The following is a 21,449-nucleotide window of genomic DNA, read 5'->3' on the forward strand; positions in this document are numbered from 1 at the left end:
AATAGTTAAAGCTTGCATAATATTTTACATTGTCAAGGCCTTTTAACAAAGATACGGGGAAGTATGTGAAATTACCTCCATTTTATTCTTGGAAAGGTCAAAGCTCTGAAGAAGGTCAATTGACACTGTTGGTAAGGAACACAGTGGGCAGGGGCTCCTGGGTGGCTCAGTGGGTTAAAGCCTCTGCCTTCGGTCATGATCCCAGGGTCCTGGGATCGAGCCCCACATCAGGCTCTTTGCTCAGTTGGGAGCCTGCTTCCTCCTCTCTATCTCTGTCTGCCTCTCTGCCTACTTGTAATCTCTGTCGGTCAAATAAATAAATAAATAAATAAATAAATGAATATCTTAAAAAAGGAAAAAGGAACACTGTGGGCTGGAGCTCAAGTCAGCCTGTGTTTGGACCCATTCTTCTCAGTCTACTAGGGAGAAGAGTGATCTGACCAGATCCCCGATTCTTTTTGAGTGTTTTCTTTTTTTTAGCTTTACTAGTTGATAAAGAACTGATAATGATTTGGTTTCCCAGTAGATTTGTTGGAAATTTGTTGGAAAGCACATCCTTTATTCAGATCTCTTGGGTGAGTAAGTATAGATATATATACTTTAATATTTTCACATGAATGGAGGACCAGTTAATGGTTACCAGAATTCTTTACTAGATCTAACTGAGGATGCTTAGTTGGATTCCACTGAGATATCTCTCTGCCAAGCAAAGCACAGCCAGGTTGCAAAATTCCTGTACATGCATACATATAGTTGATGTTTCTGCAGTTTTGCCAAAGAACATGTAGCATCATGTGTTGTCTTGAGTTGGTTAGTTTTTCCTGAATTCTCTTCTTGTTTTTGCATTTAAGTTATTGTTAGATTAGCTTCTGATAGATTTAGTGTATTGTGGATTGTTTAATTACTTGAACAGTAGTTACAAAGTAGGCATAAACAGTTTTTTTCACCAATTTTCCAGTAATTGAAGATAAATATGTATTATAGTTCAAATCTGAGTCATCTGTACTGTTCCTTGAACAGATGTATACATCTTCCCCAATTTTTCTATGTAGTAAAATGTCACTGTATTGCCAAGTTCCTTTTCCATTGGAGTGAGAGCAGGTGTTGTAGACAAGCGGAGGGTCTTACATGTGTAAATATGACTGAAACCTATTGCTGTATGATATTTATTAACAAACTTGAATAATTTGTTTCTTTGGCAGTTACCATTTAATCTAAATAATTGATTATGATTTATTAGAGTATGTAAGGCATTGGTAGATGATGATTTAGTCTGTCAGGACTAGTTCCTCCTAGAGAAATAAGTAATTAAATTAAGGTTCTAGGGCAGATACTTGACCTTTTATGATTCTTAGCCAAAATCTATGCAGAGCAATGGTATCTGCTGGTCATTTTCAGATCCTGAAAGTTTCTGTTCATTTAGTGTTTTTATTATTTTTAAAAAGATTATTTATATTTTTACTTCCAGTATAATTAGCCTACAGTGTTATATTAGTTCCAGTTGTACAATATAGTAATTCTCAACAATTTTACACCGTTCATCATTATAAGTGTATTCTTTTTGGGATCCTCTGATTCTGCTGTCTTCTTACTTAGTGTTTTTAAAGAGAAGCCATGGATTCTGCATTTAGATTTTACTTACTCCAAAGATACCTGATGATTTTATTGTGGAAACACAGTGGCAACGCTGTAGTCCAGCCATACCTTCTGATGTGCTGTTCCCTCACTGAGACTAGCTATGTTTTTTGTTTTTTGTTTTTTTTTTTTTTTCTGAAAAGCTCCCTTGAGTCTCTTTCATGACACTTGGGGTTGCATAAAAATACTATTTAAATAATTTTCTTGTCAGAAGTAAATGAAAATTCAGAGGCTAAAAATTTGGCTGATGAAGTGAGAATTAAATTTTGTAAAGGTAGTAAGTATTTTTTTTGCTAATAGGTACTTCAGGAAACTTGTACATTGAATGATTTTTCTCTTGACATTAACTACAATTATAAGCTTTTATGTTTTTTATAGGATTGTTAAAGTATGGAGAGACTCAATTGATTAGGATTTTTTTTGCCAATGTTTCTTTTAGAATGGGAAATTGGTCACTGCAGTATCTAATAATACTATTCAAGTCCACACATTTCCTGAAGGAGTTCCAGATGGTATACTGACTCGCTTCACCACAAATGCAAACCATGTGGTCTTTAATGGGGATGGTGGAAAAGTTGCTGCTGGATCTAGGTAAGGCCCTCTGATACCTGAAAAGGAAGTAATATTAAAACAGAATGGCCTCATTCATTGGCTTCAGTGTAACATTTTCAGTACTCTGTCCTCTGTGTGTGTGTGTGCGCGCGCACACGTGTGTGGGGGCAGGGGGGCTTAATTTTTTGTGGGATGGGGTGGCAGAGGGAGAGGAAGACAGAGAATCTTAAGTGGGTTCAGTGCCCCCCTCAGAGCCTGATGTGGGGCTCTGTCTCACAACCCCGAGATCATGACCTGAGCAGAAATCAAGAGTCAGATGTTTAACTGACTGAGTCAACCAGGTACCCCACTTAATTTTTATATTCAAGTCTTCAGTAAAGGTTTTTGAGGGCAACCTTGTGCTTCTTTGTTAATTGAGATAGACTGCTTTGCAGACAGCCTGTTCAATAAATGCTGAAAAAGATTGGGGAAACATGATAGTTTGATACGAAATTTTAAAAATCATTTTGGGAAGAACTTCAGTTGTCAGAATTTTTGTTGTTTCTCTTTATGCTTATTCGTCATATGAAAAAAGAAAGGAACTAATGAATTGCTGAGAGGAATAAAAGGCATAGTACTGTTTTTTTTTTTTTAGAATTTATTTATTTATCTTATAGAGAGTGTGCATGAGGAGGGGGAGGGGTAGAGAGGGAGAGTGAAAAATCTCAAGCAGACTCCCTCCTGAGCATGGAGCCCAACACAGGGCTGGATCCCAGGACTCTGAGATCATGACCTATGCCGCTATCAAGAGCTGGCTGCTTAACCAGCTGAGCCACCCAGATGCCCCTGACATAGTGCTTTTAAAAGTGGCTGTGACTTAAAAATAAAAATGGTTGGGACTTTAATTAATTAATTAATAATAGAAGCTTAAGGTGTAATGAACTAAGCTACTTAGGAAGTATTTGTATTTTAAAGGGAAATCCTGAGTTGTGTTTTTAGTATCTTTACAGAGCCAAGATTAAAAAGTAGATCCTTAAATTTGGATGCCAAATTTTACATGTTGCTCTAAAGAAATTATGACATTTACTCTTGTGATTTTGAAATATTTGGGTATTTGGGTATTGTGATTTTGAAATATTTGGGTAGATGTAGGAGAGGTTATTGCATGGGTATTTATTAATACTCTGTTATACATTACTCTTATTGTTCATAGTGATTTTCTACTCAAAGTTGTAGATGTGATGGATTGCAGCCAACAGAAAACATTTCGAGGACATGATGCTCCTGTTTTAAGTCTTTCCTTTGATCCTAAGGACATCTTTCTGGTAATCATTTTTTCCATTTCTTCTTTTTTTTTTTTCAGTATTTTTTAAATTATAAGGGAATTAGCAAAAAATTTCACACAGTTGATAAAAAGGCTATTTGGTTTATCAGTTGCACCAATTACCTTATGGTATTATGGTTGTAACCACAGAAATTTATTTTATTCTTGCAGGCATCAGCTAGTTGTGATGGATCTGTCAAAGTGTGGCAAATTTCAGATCAGGTAAACTTATCAATTTGAATTTAAAACTTTGTGCTCATTTCTGCCTTAAATGTGGTATTACATAGCATGGGGTCAAATTAATAATTCTTTTTCTTTATAGTTGATCAAATCCTGTAATAACCTAATGTGAAAATGTGTTGAAGGGTAATTGTGTTTATACCCAATCACATGGGAAATAGATTTATATTTCAGTTTTAGGTTTTATAAATCAGTGGGGGAAAAAATAAGTCAGTATATATTTACTCTGTTATGAACTACCACTTGTTGGGAAGTGGTCTCTGGATTGGCAAAGGGAACAATTAATTCTTCCTGAGGCATTCTAGAGATAATGTGGCTGATGAGGAAAGTATTCCCCACAGGGTATGCCTCAATAGCCACAGTTTTTTCTGCTCATGTTTGAACTGTTTTAAAGAGTTGACTTTGATACCTTAACATTTTATAAATTTCTTAACTTTATTTTTGTAGATGTTTTAAGAATTTAATGTATCGAGGTTTCTTTTTTTTCCATGTGTATATATACGTGTATTCAGTGAGTATATTGTTTGCTTATTCTATATAGGAAATACACTTATTTAATTAAATATTTAAGATTTGTGCTTTTTATACCTCTGAATTATTTAAAGTAATTTGGGTCAATCATATATCATAGTTAGATGAAAGTGAATCAAGTTGCTTTTTTCATAGCTATATGTCAGTTGAAGAAAGCACCTCTGAAATATATTTCATTCTGCATATCTCTTTGGGAGAAGTTTCATAAAGGGAAATAAATTTTCTTTTTTAAAATATCAGACTTGTACTATTAGTTGGCCACTGCTACAAAAATGCAATGATGTGATAAATGCAAAATCAATCTGCAGACTTGCTTGGCAGCCAAAAAGTGGGAAGGTAAGTGACTCTTACTTTTCAATCTTTGTTTTAGTTACTTGTAGTTCTTGTTAACTTTGAATGTGAAAATAGTAGAATTAGTTTTTTAAATTATAACTGTTTCATTTAGGTTGTAAGTTTTAGTGCCCAAGCCAATAAGTATTGAAATGCTTTAAGAAATGTTTTAACTTTGGGGGTGCCTTGGTGGCTCATTTGGTTAAAGTGTGTGACTGATGGTGTGGGCTCAGACCTTGATTTCTCAGGATTGTGGGTTCAGGCCCTGGGTTGGGCTTCACGCTGGGCATGGAGCCTACCTTAAAAAAAAAAGGAAACATGTTAACTTTGTAAAGGTTCTTTCTGAAGCGTACATTTTGTATGAGTTAATTTTATATTCTTTATTTTGTATTTAATGGAACAACTCGGGAAAGTCTTGTTATGTCTACCTCTTACTAGTAGATTTTAACATTTTAGTAGCACCTGATAGACAATAGAAAGGTAGGAATTGTTTGAAAAGAGGATAGAGAATGCTCATTATTTACAAATGAACTGGTTGAATATAAGATCTTAAGAAATCAACTGAGGGAAAAATATTATTAGTAAGAAAATCCACCATGGTATTTGGAAACAAACTAATATGCAAAACCAGTAACAATCCTATATATAAAAAACAGCCATTTAGAAAATATGGTGGGGAGGGACGCCTGGGTGGCTCAGTTGGTTAAGCGGCTGCCTTCGGCTCTGGTCATAATCCCAGCGTCCTGGGATCGAGTCCCACATCAGGCTCTTTGCTTGGTGGGGAGCCTGCTTTTCTCTCTGTCTCTGCCTGCCACTCTGCCTGTGCTCGCTTGCTCGCATTCTCTCTCTCTGACAAATAAATAAATAAAATATTTAAAAAAAATAATTATTAGAAAATATAGTAGGGAAAATGGTGCATTTACTGTGAAATCAAAAAAGCTGAAATAACAAGGGTAAACTTACCAAAATGTGAAAGGGCTGTATAATGAAAACTTTAACGTGCTATCAAGAGGAGTAAAAGAAGACTTAAATAGAGAAATATATTCCATTTTTAGAAAGGAGTTTTCGATATAAAGATGTCAGTTCTTTCCTAAATTAACCTATAGTTTAGAGAACATTCAAATGTGAAATATGTGTAAGATGTTTGAAGGGGACCGTAGAGCTATTGTAAAATCCATGTGGAGAACAAAGTCTTAGAAATTAAAAGTGTTGGAGTCTAATCTAGTTAGATACACATATTATGATGCTATGAGAATTAAAGGGTGCCACTGAGTCATGGATAGATATCTGTTAAACAGAGAAATAGATCCAGTATGTAAAGAGTTAGTTTATTGAAAGGTGGAGAAAAGAAGACTGAGTAAATATATTGGCAAAGAGTATGAATACCAGGAGCTGAGAATCTTTGAGAACCATCTTAAAGGCTTCCTAGTACATGATGAATCGTGTTTGCTATGTAATTCTTTCAATTTTTATGTGTATGTGAAATTTTTCAGAGAAGATTAATAAACTTGACAGTATAAAAAGCACACATTTTTGTGTGAAATATTTCAAAGAACGAATGACAAACTGGGAAAAATGTTTGAAAAAATATGACAAAGAGCTAATTTTCTGTTTATTTATTATTTATTCATTTGACAGAGCATACACAATTGGGGAGCTGCAGAGGGAAAAGGAGAAGCAGAACCCCCAGCTGAGCAGGGATCCCGACATGGAGCTTGATCCTGGGACCCCGAGATCATGACCTGAGCCAAAGGCAGATGCTCAACCAGCTGAGCCACCCAGGTGCCCCAAGAGTTAATTTTCTTAAAATTCAGAAAGTTCTTATAAGTCGGGGCACCTGGGTATCTCAGTAGGTTAAGTGTCTGACTTTGGCTCAGGTCATGATCTTAGCGTCCTGGGATCAAGCCCTGTGTTGGGCTCCACACTTAATGTTGGCTTATCCCTCTGCTCTCCTCCCACTAATCTTCTCTCTCATACACTGTCTCTCAAAGAAATAAATAGTCTTTTTAAAAAAAAGTTCTTAAAAATAGGTAAGATCTGGGGTGCCTGGCTGGCTCGATTGTAAGAGTATGTAAATCTTGATCTCAAGGTTGTGAGTTTGAGGCCCACATTGGGTGTAGAGATTACTTAAAAGTAAAATCTTTGGGGCACCTGGGTGGCTCTGTTGGTTAAGTGTTGCATTGCTCAGGTCATGATCTCAGGGTTTTGGGATTGAGGCTCACATTGGGCTCTCTGTACAGCGGGAAGTCTGTCCCTCAGCCTGTCTACCTCGCTTGTGTTCTTCCTCTTTCCCTGAAATAAGTAAATAAGATTTTTGAAAAATAAATAAAAATAAAATTTTTCCTTCTTTTTTTTCTTTTTTTAAAGATTTTATTCATTTATTTGACAGAGATACAGCAAGAGAGGGAACACAGGCAGGGGGAGTGGGTGGGGGAGAAGCAGGCTTCCCACTGAGCAGGAAACCTGATGCGGGGCTTGATTCCAGGACCCTGGGATCATGACCTGAGCCGAAGACAGACGCTTAATGACTGAGCCACCCAGGTGCCCTAAAATAAAACCTTTCAAAAAAAAAAAAAAACCCAAGTTGGTAAGATCCTAATAGAAAGATGGTCAAGGACATGAACAGGCAGTGTATAGAAAAAGATAATACAGATGACTTTTGACATATGAAAGTATATCCAACCTTTCATACCAAAAGAAATGCAAATTGAAACTATTGTGATAGCCTGTTTTTCATTTATCAGATGTCCAAACATCGAAAGTTTGATTATATACTATGTGGAAGTAGGTGTGGCAGTTTTTTATCAGAACGAACAGTACTAGTTCTAGGCATAAATCCTGTAAGCATATTTATGTATATGCACTGCAGGGTATATATAATGAAAATGTTATATCACTGTTTGTAGTAGCAAAAGAATAGGAATATCCTAAATGTTTATTAATAGGAACTGATTAAATAAATCCTGGTATTCCTTTTTTTTCTTTTTTTTAAAATTAAAATATAATGTATATTTGTTTCAGGGGTACAGGTCTGTGATTCATTAGTCTTACACAACTCCCAGCACTCACCATAGCACACACCCTCCCCAGTGTCCATCATCTAGCCAGTCCATCCTTCCCAACCCCTCCCCTCCAATAACTCTCAGTTTGACTCCTGAAACTAATAGTCTCTTATGGTTTATCTCCCTCTCTGGTTGTCTTGTTTCATTTTCCCCTGCTTTCCCCTATGATCCTCTGTCTTGTTTCTCAAATTTCTTATATCAGTGAGGTCATATGAAAATTGACTTTCTCTGATTGACTTATTTCACTTAGCATAATATCCTGTAGTTCCATCCATGTCATTGCAAATGGCAAGATTTTATTTTTTGATGGCTGCATAATATTCCCGCGCGTGTGTGTGTGTACACACCACATCTTCTTTATCGATTCATCTGTTGATGGACATCTAGACTCTTTCCATAGTTTAGCTATTGTGGACATTGCTGCTGTGAACATTGGGGTGCATGTGCCCCTTCGGATCACTACATTTGTGTCTTTAAGCCTGGTATTCCTAAAAGTAGGGTATTCTGCAATTGTTAAAGTTAGGTAGATCTGTATGTGCTCACTGGGAATAGTCTTCTGATACATGGTGAAATAAAAAACATTAAGCTGTAGAGCAGTAGGTGTATAAATAGAATGCTACAGTTTTGTGTGTGTGTGTGTGTGTGTATGCTTTATTTTTTTAAGATTCTATTTATTTGACACAGAGAGAAGAGAGAGCAAGCACAAGTAAGGGGGCGTAGTCGAGAGAGGGAGAAGCAGACTCCTGGCTGAGCAGGGAACCTGATATGGGGCTCTATCCCAGGATTCTGGGATCATGACCTCAGCCAAAGGCAGACACATAACTGACTGAGCCACCCAACCACCCCTGTTCTTATGCATTCTGGTGCAGTCTATGCTTATGTGCACCTTTGGGAAGTAGAAATAGGATTTAGGGATGGGAAGTAGAAATAGGATTTAGGATTTTAATGTATGCCCTTTGTAGCATGTGAACTCTTAAGACTACTACATTCTGTGTTAAAGTGATAGTTGAGGAGTTTTGTGTGTATTTTTATTTTGCTCATGAAACATTAATCTAATTAAAAATCAATACAGTTAACATAGTTTTTCTCTTCTTAAATAATACATAGTTTTCTCTTTTTTGTATAAACATGGAAAGAATATATGGTTTTTATTCTGTTAATCTGTTTTTTGGAAGAATGTCTAAAAAATCAACTTCCTTTTCTCAATATATTTAAAGCATTCTGGATCTGTTTCTTTCCTTTTGGCAAATGAGGTAGATGTTTAGATCCAAAGGGCTTAGATTCCTGAGAAGTAGTATCAGAAATATGTAACTGTAAGTGCTCTGGTTGTCAGTGCAAGCAATAGAGTGATCACTTATTCTTTGCTTATCAAAATTTCAAGTGTTTTTCAGAATTTTGTTAGTTGCCAAATAAAGTACAATTTTGGTTTTATGTTTTGTATTCTTATTTGGATGATTTTTTTTTTTTTTTGCTTTTTTTCTCTCTAATTTAATGTAAACTTTCGTTTAAATCATTTGTCTTTCCTAATAGTTGTTGGCAGTTCCTGTGGAAAAGTCTGTTAAGCTATATAGAAGAGAAACGTGGAATAATCAATATGATCTTTCAGATAATTTCATCTCTCAGGTAGGTTTTTTTTTCCTCCCCCTCAGGTAGGTTTTATAAGTGAAACTTTCATTAGGCTAGCAGGAGTATTACACTTTGCCTAAATATAGTTGTAGTGAAGTATTGTTGGACATGGAGAACAACTCCAGATTGTTGTGCATGTGTCCACCTTTTGCCCCCTCAGTAAATAGGTAACTGGACAGTAAATAGGTCTTTGTTAGGTTCTGTGTGAAATCTTTCCTTGTGGAAAAAAAAAATTAAGATTCCATTTTTATTTATTCGTCAGAGAGAGAGAGCACAATCAGGCAGAGTGGCAGGCAGAGGCAGAGGGAGAAGCAGGCTCCCCGTTGAGCAAGGAGCCCGATGTAGGTCTCAATCCCAGGACCCTGGGATCATTACCTGAACGGAAGGCAGCCGCTTTAACGGACTGAGCCACCCAGGCTTCCCTCCTTGTGATATTTGATAAGAAAATCTCTTAATTTATAAGAAGTCATATTTAACCCTAACATAATATTAGAACATGTTATTTTCACATTATCAGTAATTAATTAGCCTTTATTGTTTAGTGAGTTTCACTGAGACTTGTGATCATAGACTCTGAAATGTTAGGGCAGGAAAGTTTATTGTTCTATATTCTCTCTTTCTTTTTCTGTTATACATTCCCATTTGGCTCTCAAGGAAACAAGAGGTCCAGTAAGTCAGCAATGGCTTAATATGGTTCACTTCACTCACTGTGGTTCTCTTCATCTTGAAAGGGATGGTTGCGAGGGTACTTTTTATGATCTGTATTCTAGGATAATAACAGTTTTTAGATTTTGCTTTTAAAATTGTATCAATATAATTTTCTCATGGTAAAGTAATAGCTGCTAGTGATAGTTAAATATTACAGAAAAAGAAATTTGGGAAGTCTTGCCAAACTGTCCTGCCTTTATGAATCACTTTAATTAGAAGTTACACAGAATGTGAGTTGTAAAAATTTGAATTTGGTAATAAAAATAAGTGTTTAGTTTCGAATTGTGCAGATTGTTATTTATTCATTGTTTTTCCTCATAGGCCCTAAATATAGTAACCTGGTCTCCCTGTGGGCAATATTTAGCTGCAGGGAGTATTAATGGTTTAATTATAGTTTGGAATGTGGAAACCAAAGAATGCATGGAAAGGTATGATTCAACATATCTTTTGTCCTTTTTTTTTTCCCCAACTAATCTCTATACCCAGTGTGGGGCTCAAACTCATGACCCTGAGATCAAGAGTTGGATGCTCTACTGACTGAGCCAACCAGGCACCCCCCCTTCTTTTTTTTATTGTTTTTGTTTTTTTCTCATTTCTATTAGATTTTTTGTTTTATTATGAAGCATTTCAAATTTTTGCAATTATTAGTCTGTTAGAATACAAACATATAGTATATAGTTATTAGTTTGTCAGAAGTCATTTAACCTTTCTAATTAAAATTAACCTGAAGCAATGTATAGTTTATATACTTTGGTACTGTTTTAAGAACTCACTTTTTAATTTTTAGGGTGAAACATGAGAAGGGTTATGCAATTTGTGGCCTGGCATGGCATCCTACTTGTGGTCGAATAGCTTATACTGATGCAGAAGGAAATCTAGGGCTTCTGGAGAATGTTTGTGAACCCAGTGGAAAGATATCAAGCAGTAAGGTAACAAGAAATAAATAGATGGTGGAATAGTTTCTTCAAAGTCTTTTGTTGTCATATGGGTTTGGAAAACACCACAAAATACATTACTTTCTTGGACAATCACAATTCATGTTATATTAGATGTTCAGTAATTACCTGTCATAAAGAAAATTATTTAAACTTGTTTGACCTAATGCTTCCTAAATATATTTTACTGAGAAACTTTTCCCCTCCATAGAATGCCTATTAATATTCCTTGGCTTTATAAAGAATACCACTGTGAAATACTATTTTAGTATCCTGGTTTTCTGGAGGTTGTTATTTAAATAAATATAGATAAAAATTAGGGTTAATAAGTAGAGCTTAGTTAGGCCTGTAAACCTTTTCTGCTCTGAATTAGCTTTAACTCTTAGAGCTACCCTTATATCTCTTAATGCTTAGCCATCTGGCATTACTGAACTGCTTTAAACAGGCCACCTTGTTTTATACAACTCCTTATTTTTGTTGCTTATTCCTCCTACATGGCAAATATACCCAGTCTTATTTTAAGTCTTGGTTTAGGGTTCCAGTTAAAGATCATTTACGTAACCCCCCCCATTTATGTCTACTCGGATACTGATACTGGAACCCCTGAAAAATAGACGCATGATGGGAACCTTAAGTTTAGTTTCTTAAAAAGTCAAAAAATTGACTCCTTAGACCATAGTTGGGGGAAAGCAGAGATGCAATTTAGACTGCCTGCCTGAAATAGTATTTCACTGCCTGACTGAATCCCCCAATGATTTCAGAATTTGGTAGCACTAGACACATCTAAAAGTGGGGCTATAAACAGAAGGTTGGTTTAATAAACAAGTAGAGATCTCCAGTCTCAGCATTAATGTGCACACCTAGGTAACTGCCTTCCCTCACTGTCATTTATATTCTGGCAGAATGCTGGAAATTTGTTCTCTAGAAAAAGTAAAACAGAGGTTTTTGGTTGGTGCACTGGGTACAGTTGAGTAGCATTGGGTGGAGGAGGAATACTGTACTGAAAAGGATTAAATGAAAGTGTATATACTTGGATATTAAAATTCCCAGCCTGTTTTTCATAGTTGGCTCCTATGGCATTGTCAGCTGGTCTTAGGCTTTTCAGGCAAGAGATTGGAAGAATTGTCTTTGGGGAATCTGTCCAAGAAAAAAGGCTTAAAGAGAAAGGATTCTTAACTCCAGGAAAAAAAATTACAAAAGGAAGGAAAAGTGATCATAATATGCCACATTTATAAAATGAGGATGGCAATAATGTCTACCATGTAGAGTTTTATTGTGAGGATTATATGAATTATGTATAGAATTAGAAGGTCTCTAACACAACACTTTATAAGTTATAGTCAACCATGAATAGCTGTTAGTATTTTTATTCAGCCATGAATATCATCTATATGGGCATAATAATCTTTATATTGGGAGGATTGGAGTAGGAGAATAATGTACATACATACAAGAGAATAGGGGTGGTTGAAAATTACACCAAATCCTCATATTTCCTAATATACAGAAGTTAATAGAATCTATTTAATAGATAATAATTAAAACTGAAAAGCCAAAAAAAAATATAACATTAGAATATTATTTAAAACTATGGAGGAAGTTATCAAAAGAATTGTCTAATAGAATAGAAAAGTAAGTTGGAGGCTGTGCAGGAGGACTATTTTCATTTTTATAATAAACCTAACTGACTAATTTATATGCATGTGTAACATTGATAAAAATGAAGTAAATTGTAAAACAGTTTTTAGTTCAAAGGTCACCTCTTAAAAAACCTTAACCCTTAACTGCTCATTCTTTTCTTTTTTGCTTTTATTCTTCATAGTACATATTCCTATCATAATACCTCTAATACTTTATGGACATCATCGTAAGTATAAGGCAAAAGTCCCTTTTTTTTTTTTTTTTTCAGTGTTCCAAGATTCATTGTTTATGCACTGTACCCAGTGCTCCATACAATACCTGCCCTCCTTAATACCTACCACCAGGAACCCATCCTTCCCTCCACTCCCTTCCAAAACCCTCAGTTTGTTTCTCAGAGTCCATTGTCTTTCATGCTTTACCTCCTCCTCTGATTTACCCCAGTTCACTTTTCCTTTCCTTTTCCTAATGTCCTCCATGTTATTCCTTATGCTCCACAAGTAAGTGAAACCATATAAAAATTGACTTTCTCTGCTTGACTTACTTCCCTCCGCGTAATCTCTAGTCCCATCCATGTTGATACAAAAGTTGGGTATTCATCCTTTTTGATGGAGGCGTAATACTCCATTGTATGTGTGGACCATATCTTCTTTATCCATTCATCTATTGAAGGGCCTCTTGGCTCTTTCCACAGTTTGGCAACTGTGGCTATTGCTGCTATGAACATTGGGGTTCTTATAGCCCTTCTTTTCACTACATCTTTGTATCTTTGGGATAAATACCCAGTAGTGCAATTGCAAGGTCATAGGCTATCTCTATTTTTAATTTTTTGAGGAATCTCCACACTGCTTTCCAAAGTGGCTGCCCCAACTTGCATTCCCAACAGCAGTGTAAGAGTGTTCCCCTTTCCCCACATCCTCTCCAACACTTGTTGTTTCCTGTCCTGATAATTTTGGCCATGTGGTATCTCAATGAAGTTTTGATTTTAATTTCTCTGATAAAATTCCTTATTTTTGAAAAAGAAAATCCAAAAAAAGTTTTTAACCCAAGTGAGTATGTAAACTCCTAGGACTAAAGATAAAATAGTTAAATATTTAAAAAAAGCAAACTGTCCTAGAGCATTTAGTTCTTAATTATTATTTTTAGATCATATGTTTAAATATAAGAGTTTAGAAGCATTTTTTATTTCTGTTCTCTCCTTTCATTAAACATTAGTTTTCTAGAACACAATTTTATGTATTTCCATCTAAAAGATTTGTGATAAAGTCTTTTTGAATCTGTTGATGGTGCTCTCATTAGAATTTTATACCAGGGGCGCCTGGGTGGCTCAGTCATTAAATGTCTGCCTTTGACTCAGGTCATAAACCCAGCATCCTGGGATCGAGCCCCACTTTGGGCTCCCTGCTCAGCGGGAAGCCTGCTTCTCCCTCTCTGGCTTCCTCTGCTTATATTTCCTCTCTTACTCTGTCAAATAAATAAATAAAATAAAAAGAATTTTTACTAAACTATAAGCTTCCATTGGCTTAACATTTGTATAGTTATACAGTTGTAAAAAAAATTGTTATACAATAACAAATGTATTGAACATTTGTACATTCATTTATACTGTGGGAGTCACCTGTGAGCTCTACAGTGTATCTGCTTAGTATTCTTTTTTTTTTTTTTTTTTTTAAGATTTTATTTATTTGAGTGTGAGAGCATGAGCAGAGGGAAGGACAGAGGAAAAAGCAGACTCCCTGCTGAGTAAGGACCCAGACATGGGGCTTGATCCCAGGACTGTGGGTTCATGACCTGAGCTTCAGCTCAGACACTCAACCAACTGAGCCACCCAGAGGCCCACTATTCACCTTTTAAAGTGATCTCATCGGCTTTCTGAGTCAGTAGGGCATGCATCTCTTGATCTCAGGGTTGTGAGTTCAAGCCGCTCGTTGGGCATGGAGATTACCCAACAAATACAGTAATGTGATCTGAAACAGTCATCTGGGGTCTACAAAAGTAGATTCTACATCTACATTGTTCATATTCCCAGTAATCAGGGATTAGTGTTGAATTTTCTTGCTTCCTTTGCCTGTTGGTTCTATCCATTTACTTTTATAAGCATCAAAAGAAAGCCCACAAAAAAACTGCTTTAACTGAGATCATTGAAAGCAAACATATCCTACCTAAGCAGTATAAAATCAATTTAATAAAAGTAAATGAGATAATCTTATAATAAAAGAGATTTTATAGGGACTTCAGGTGACTTCTCTGGAGAATGACCTTTGAGGAGTAAAATCTTACCTTGTATTTGGGTATATACAGTAGTTCTTTACATATCTGTCCTGCACTCCTGTCCCATCCTTAGTCTGTAAGGCACTTAAGATAACGACTAGTTCTCACATAAATATAAATACAGTCCTTGTAAATACATTTATTATTCTTGTCAGGTACATTTGCTTATATGGTAGAATGTATAGGTGTGTATTACAGAATTACCATTTGAGTAAAGGAGTCTATCTGAATAGTTCACTGATACTTTGTAATTTGTGTTCATTTGTTCAAGGTATCTAGCAAAGTGGAAAAGGATTACAATGATCTTTTTGATGGAGATGATGCAAATAATGCTGGTGATTTTCTAAATGACAATGCAGTTGAGACCCCCTCTTTTTCAAAGAGGATTATAAATGATGAGGAAGAAGATGATGACCTCATGCTGGCCTCAGGTCGTCCTAGACAACGAAGTCACATCCTAGAAGATGATGATAATTCAGTTGGTATGTGTTGATTTTGTGTATATGATTGTGCATCCCATTGATTGATCTTTTCAATTTTTCATTGAAAAGGTTTTTTTATTTGAAGTCATTATTAAATTTACAGAATGTAGCTAATGCAGTGTACAGAGGGAAATGTATAATATTAAATATTGGGTGGCTCAGTGGGTTAAGCCTCTGCCTTCGGCTCAGTTCGTGATCCCAGGGTTCTGGGATCGAGCCCCACATCGGGCTCTCTGCTCCGCAGGGAGCCTGCTTCCTCCTCTCTCTCTCTCTGCCTGCCTCTCTGCCTACTTGTGACCTCTGTCAAATAAATAAACAAAATCTTAAAAAAAAAAATACTTGTTAGAAAGGTTTCAAATCAATGATCTAAGCTTATGCTTTAGCAAATTAGAAAATTAAGAGGAAATTAAAATCCATACTAGCAGAAAGAAGGAAATAAACAACTCAATGATATTGACAACCAAAAAACTATAAAGAAAGTCAGTGAAACCAAAAGCTAGTTCTTTAAAAAGATTGGTGAAGTCGTTGAATCTCTATCCTGACCAGAAAGGAAAAGAAGACCCAAATGACTAATATAAGTGATGAAAGGCGACTCATCACCATAGATCCTATAGACCTATACTATCCAGTATGGTAGCCACTAACTACCTGTGGCTATTGAGCATTTGAAATGTGGTGAGTTTAAAATGAGATGTGTTGTAAGTGTGAAACGCAACCAGATTTTGAAGAGAATATGAGAAGAGTGTAAAATATTTTAGTCCTTTTTTTACATGAGTACGTGTTGAAATTATAATGTTTTAATACAGAATAATATTAAAATTAATTAGACTTGGGTTTTTTTTTACTATTTAAAATATGGCTACTAGAAAATTTAAAATTATACATATAATTCATTTCTATAAGATAGCACTGCTGTTAATAACAGAAGAATAAAGGAGAATGTTATGAATAACTTTGTGCCCATAAATGTAACAACTTTGATAAAATGAATGATTCTTTGATATAAGCTACCAAGCTAACTCAAGAAATATGTAACCCGAATAGTATAGTATCTGTTAAAGAAATAGAGATAACAATTGAAAGAACCCTTTAGGGGAGCCTGGGTGGCTCAGTTGTTAAGCATCTGCCTTTGGCTCACGTCATAGTCCCGGAGTCCTGGGATCGAGCCCCACATCAGGCTTCCTGCTCAGTAGGAAGCTTGCTTCTCCCTCTCCCACTTCCCCTGCTTGTGTTCCCTCTCTCGCTGTCTCTTTCTCTGTCAAACAAATAAATAAAATAAAATAAAAATTTTTAAAGTGCCTGTTGCAACAACTTATATGCTAAAATAGTACATTTAACATTATCAAATAAATGTATCATTATCAAATAAGTGGTATTATCAAATAAATGCTAACTACCATTTTGTGGTGGTAAATTGTGCTACATTTAAATCATATGGGTTTTATACAACAGAAGTCCTCAAATGTTTGATCTCAGGAGCTCATTACATTCTTTTTTTTTTTTTTTAAGATTTTATTTATTTATTTGACAGAGATTACAAGTAGGCAGAGAGGCAGTCAGAGAGGAGGAAGCAGGCTCCCTGCTGAGCAGAGGACCCTAGGATCATGACCTGAGCTGAAGGTGGAGGCTTTAACCCACTGAGCCACCCAGGCGCCCCAGCTCATTACATTCTTAAAAACTTTTGAGGATCTCAAAATTATTTGTGGAGTTATATCGTTATTTACCATGGTAGAAACTAAAACTAAGAAATTTAAAAAATATTTACTTTTAAATAACAATAAACTCATTTGTGTATACATAATAATGTTTCAGATGAAAAAATTTCATAAGAAAATTGGCATTATTTTATCCTTTTGAAAATTTCTTTAATGTCTAGCATAGAAGATGACTTGAATTCTCTCATAATGCCTCAGAGTTCAGTCTGTTGTCATATATGTTGTTTTTAACTTGACGTATGTGTAGAGTATTCAGGCTCACTGAACGTGTAGTTTGAAAAGGGAGTATTTTAACAGCCTGTTGAAATACTTCTAGATAGTCTTCTTTGCTTCTGTACCGAAAAACTCAACTTACTTGCAATGTGGAATCCAGAAACTCCAGTGAATATTCCAGCTGTATTACATTAAAATCCATTGGTCTGACTTGAATGAATCTTTTAATTTACCATGTTTGATTTTAAAATATATGCATTGGTAATTTGGAAAATACTGGTTCACTATAGGTCTTCAGGTCTTTTAATTTTGAAAACTATTATCCAGTATCAGTATCATCACCAATCTCATGAGAAGTTCTTAAATATTAGGAAGCAGTCAGGCTCATGGTGGCAGGTACAAGTTTTCTAATATATATTTTTTAAGATTTTATTTATTTATTTGAGAGAGAGAGAGAGATCACAAGTAGGCAGAGAGTCAGGCAGAGAGAGGGGGAAGCAGGCTCCCTGCCGAGCAGAGAGCCCGATCTGGGGCTCAATCGCAGGACCCTGAGATCATGACCCAAGCTGAAGGCAGAGGCTTAACACACTGAGCCACCCAGGTGCCCCATTTTCTAATATTCTGATTTTTGCTTGAAAACTCAAATTTTATCATTGACAACAAATTCTGTCAGTTATTTTTCTTAAATGATCAACTTCATTTATTTAAAGAAAATGTTTACCAAAGACTGCATAGCCATAGTTTATTTGGCATTCTTTGAAGTATAAATGGTGTTCTATGAAAAAATCAACTAGTTCAGCTTACAACTCAGTTGCACAAATGCTTTTTTTTTTTTTTTTGAGATGGACATCACTCTTTATGCACACTTCCTATTTTAGCACAAAGAACATTTTTAAAAAATCTATGTTGGATCAAGATTCAACAGAATTAATATTTTTACAGCAATTGAGTGGTGGTTAACAACGAATTGACTACTAATACAGACTGGTGCCACTGCCACACCAACAGTTTTACCCTCTATTGTTTTGTACCATCACTGTAAATGTTAACGTAGTAGAAGAGGCAGATAGCATGCTAGTATTATTAAATATGAATAGAAAAGTTTATTTAGATTTCATAATGCTTTCCTTTTTCTACATCATTGGTATTTATGATTCTCTAAGTATGATTTTTTATTTTCTAGATGTTACCTTGTTAAAAGCTGGTTCTAGTTTTTCCAAAGAGGAAGAGGAAGATGATCAGGCCAATAGCATTCATAATCTACCACTTGTAACATCCCAAAGGTCGTTTTATGATGGGCCAATGCCAACTCCCCGGCAAAAGCCGTTCCAGTCAGGTTCTACTCCCATGCATCTCACGCATAGGTTCATGGTAAGCCTTGGATCTACATTTAACTTTAAAATCATTTTATTTAACTCTTTAAACTGTTAAGTGTTTTATCTCAGTTAGTTTTGTTTGGTATGAAATATTTTTTAAAACCTTGATTAACTGGCCAAAAGCACTTTGGTTCATTATAATTTTGTGGTTGATTTATTTTATGGTTAATTTACAGTTTTAACCTTATTTCAACCTTATTATTGGAAATCACATTAAATAAAATTCTGCTTTGCAAAAAAAAAAAATCTGCTTTGCAAAGTAACTTAATGAACATAATGTGACTATATATCTTGCAATATCTCGATTGTACTTACAAACTTTATTTCTCATATTTTTATATAGAAGTTTATACTGATTCCAAAACACTGGTTAGAAGGTATTTTTTGAAGGCGGCTCCTAATATAATATATTAGAAGATGATAAGTACTATGGAAAACAAACTATCTGCCTCTTTTCCCCATCCCATCCCACTGGAATATAAACTCCAGAAGGATAAGAAATTGTTTTTGTTTTGTTTACTGATAGCACTTAGAACAAGGTATGGCACAGTAGGCATTAAGAATATATTTCCTAAATGGATGAATGAATATATTGCTTTTTGGTCTGAGAACTAAAAAGTTTAATATTTTTATTTATTTGAGGCTTTCCACTGAGGACTTTGCCTCTTGTCCTTTTGAAAGGATAGGCCTGGCATAAATTTGTATGTAAATATTAGAAGTGATGTTTTATTTTAATAAAACTGTTAATTGGTGTCCGTAGTCATCATCAAGTAATAGGTCTTAATTTCTTGTTGTTACATATTTTATTTATAGCTGTTTGTAGTAGAGGAAATTGTGAGCCTGTAGTATATATGGGTGGAAGATAAGTTTTCTAAATGGTATTGGTTTATGTTTAATGGTATTGGTTTATGTTGCCTTAAAATGTATATATTTATTCCTACGATATAAAATAGTTAGTTGGAGCAGGAAAATATGCTGTCATTTATATCCATATTTATAAGTAAGTAAATTTTTAAAATATTTCTGTTGGGGAATTTAATAGTTTGGTTGTTCAGAATTGTATTTTTTTATGGCAGTCATGTAATTTAAAAAATATTAAATGAAATACTCCACTTGCTACTAAATATTTATGTGCCTTCTTCTCATGAAAAGAGTAGGTAGTAATTGTAGTTCTGATGTCACTACTCTTACTTGAAACTATTTAAAGGTAGTTAAGCTGTGTTTGCTCCCATAACTTCAATTTCAATACAGACTGAATTATAATATTTATTAATTTGTACTACTTTAGTCCACTGATTTTAGGACCTTTAATTTATCTCAGACTTGTATTTAACCTTAATGTTTATAGGTGTGGAACTCTGTTGGAATTATTCGCTGCTATAATGATGAGCAAGACAATGCCATAGATGTGGAGTTCCATGATACCTCCATACACCACGCAACACACTTATCAAACACTTTGAATTACACAGTAGCAGATCTATCTTATGAAGCTATTTTGTTGGCATGTGAAAGTACTGATGAACTACCAAGGTAAATTCCAGATTATTAGGAAGAATTGGTCACTGCTAGATTGTTAGATACAGAAGAGTTTCATACATAATACCTCAGAACATGTCTCTTTTTGCCTAATTGTCCTGTCCTTTACAGTCTCTAACTACAAATCAGGATGACATGGGGCATCTGGGTGACTCATTCGGTTTAGGCATCTGACTCTTAATCTCAGCTCAGCTCTTGATCTCAGGGTTGTGAGTTCAAACCCTGCATTGTGGGGGGGCAGGGGAAATGACATGATACAATTAACAATTTATAATTGCAAGAGAAACTAAAGAGTTAGATAAAACATTGTTACTCTGTTTCATTACTATTGTAAGATATGTATGATATATAGATGTATATAATATGGTATATAATTATAATTATATAATTATCTCTGTAATTACTTATATATTATAGACATAATTACATAATATTTAACATATATATTGTAAACAAACAAGCAGTACAGGATTTTTAGGAAATAAAAATCCCCCCCAGAATTCTACTTTCAGATATAACGACTATTAACAATTTGGTATGTATCTTTTCTAGATTTCTTTTTGTACAAACCCCTGCCCCCTTTTTAACTTTACTTTATTAGTGTAATTCATGTATAATAAAATGTACTTCTTAGGTATACAGTTTAGTGAGTTTAACGAATGTGTATATATCAACTGTCACAATCAAAAAATTTTTTTTAATTTTTTAAAAACTTTTTAATTTAAACTCATTTAATTAACATATATGTTTTTGGTTTCAGAGGTACAGACCTGTTATTCATCAGTCTTATATAATACCCAGTACTCATTACATCACATGCCCTTCTTAGTGTCCATCACCCCAACCCCATACCCTTCAGCGGCCCTCAGTTTGTTTCCTATTATTAAGAGTCTTTTATGGTTTGTCTCCCTCTTTGGTTTTGCCCTGTTTTATTTTTTCCTCTCGTCCCCTATGATCCTCTGTTTTGTTTCTTAAGTTCCCCTTTTTTTAATATATTTTTTCAAAGATTCTATTTATTTACTTGACAGACAGAGATCAAGTAGGCAGAGGAGCAGGCAGAGAGAGAAGGGGAAGCAGGCTCCCTGCTGAACAGAGAGCCTGATGTGGGGCTCAGAAAATCAGAGCCTCGATCCCAGGACCCTGAGATCATGACCTAAGCCAAAGACAGAGGCTTAACCCACTGAGCCACCCAGGCGCCCCTTAAATTCCATATTTGAGTGAAATCATGATAATTGTCTTTCTCTGATTGACATATTTCGCTTAGCATCATACACTCTGGTTCCATCCTCATCA

General features: G+C 35.1%; 1 protein-coding gene across 2 annotated transcripts in view; it reads left to right on the forward strand.

The window, feature by feature from the left end:
- Window positions 1-21,449, forward strand: part of WDHD1 (WD repeat and HMG-box DNA binding protein 1) — a 65,472-nt gene that overhangs the window by 15,475 nt on the left and 28,548 nt on the right. Inside the window, exons 4-13 of one of the 2 annotated variants that reach the window (XM_044232177.1) lie at window positions 2,075-2,226; window positions 3,380-3,491; window positions 3,662-3,712; window positions 4,502-4,597; window positions 9,184-9,276; window positions 10,309-10,415; window positions 10,775-10,916; window positions 15,103-15,313; window positions 18,425-18,612; window positions 19,966-20,150. In XM_044232177.1, the coding sequence (XP_044088112.1) occupies window positions 2,075-2,226; window positions 3,380-3,491; window positions 3,662-3,712; window positions 4,502-4,597; window positions 9,184-9,276; window positions 10,309-10,415; window positions 10,775-10,916; window positions 15,103-15,313; window positions 18,425-18,612; window positions 19,966-20,150 (1,337 nt within the window). Of the gene's footprint in view, window positions 1-2,074; window positions 2,227-3,379; window positions 3,492-3,661; window positions 3,713-4,501; window positions 4,598-9,183; window positions 9,277-10,308; window positions 10,416-10,774; window positions 10,917-15,102; window positions 15,314-18,424; window positions 18,613-19,965; window positions 20,151-21,449 lie in introns of those variants that run through there. The other variant, XM_044232178.1, reaches the window with a different exon arrangement.

This window comes from Neovison vison, chromosome 13 (genome assembly GCF_020171115.1).
Source record: "Neovison vison isolate M4711 chromosome 13, ASM_NN_V1, whole genome shotgun sequence".
NCBI classification, from domain to species: Eukaryota; Metazoa; Chordata; class Mammalia; order Carnivora; family Mustelidae; genus Neogale; species Neogale vison.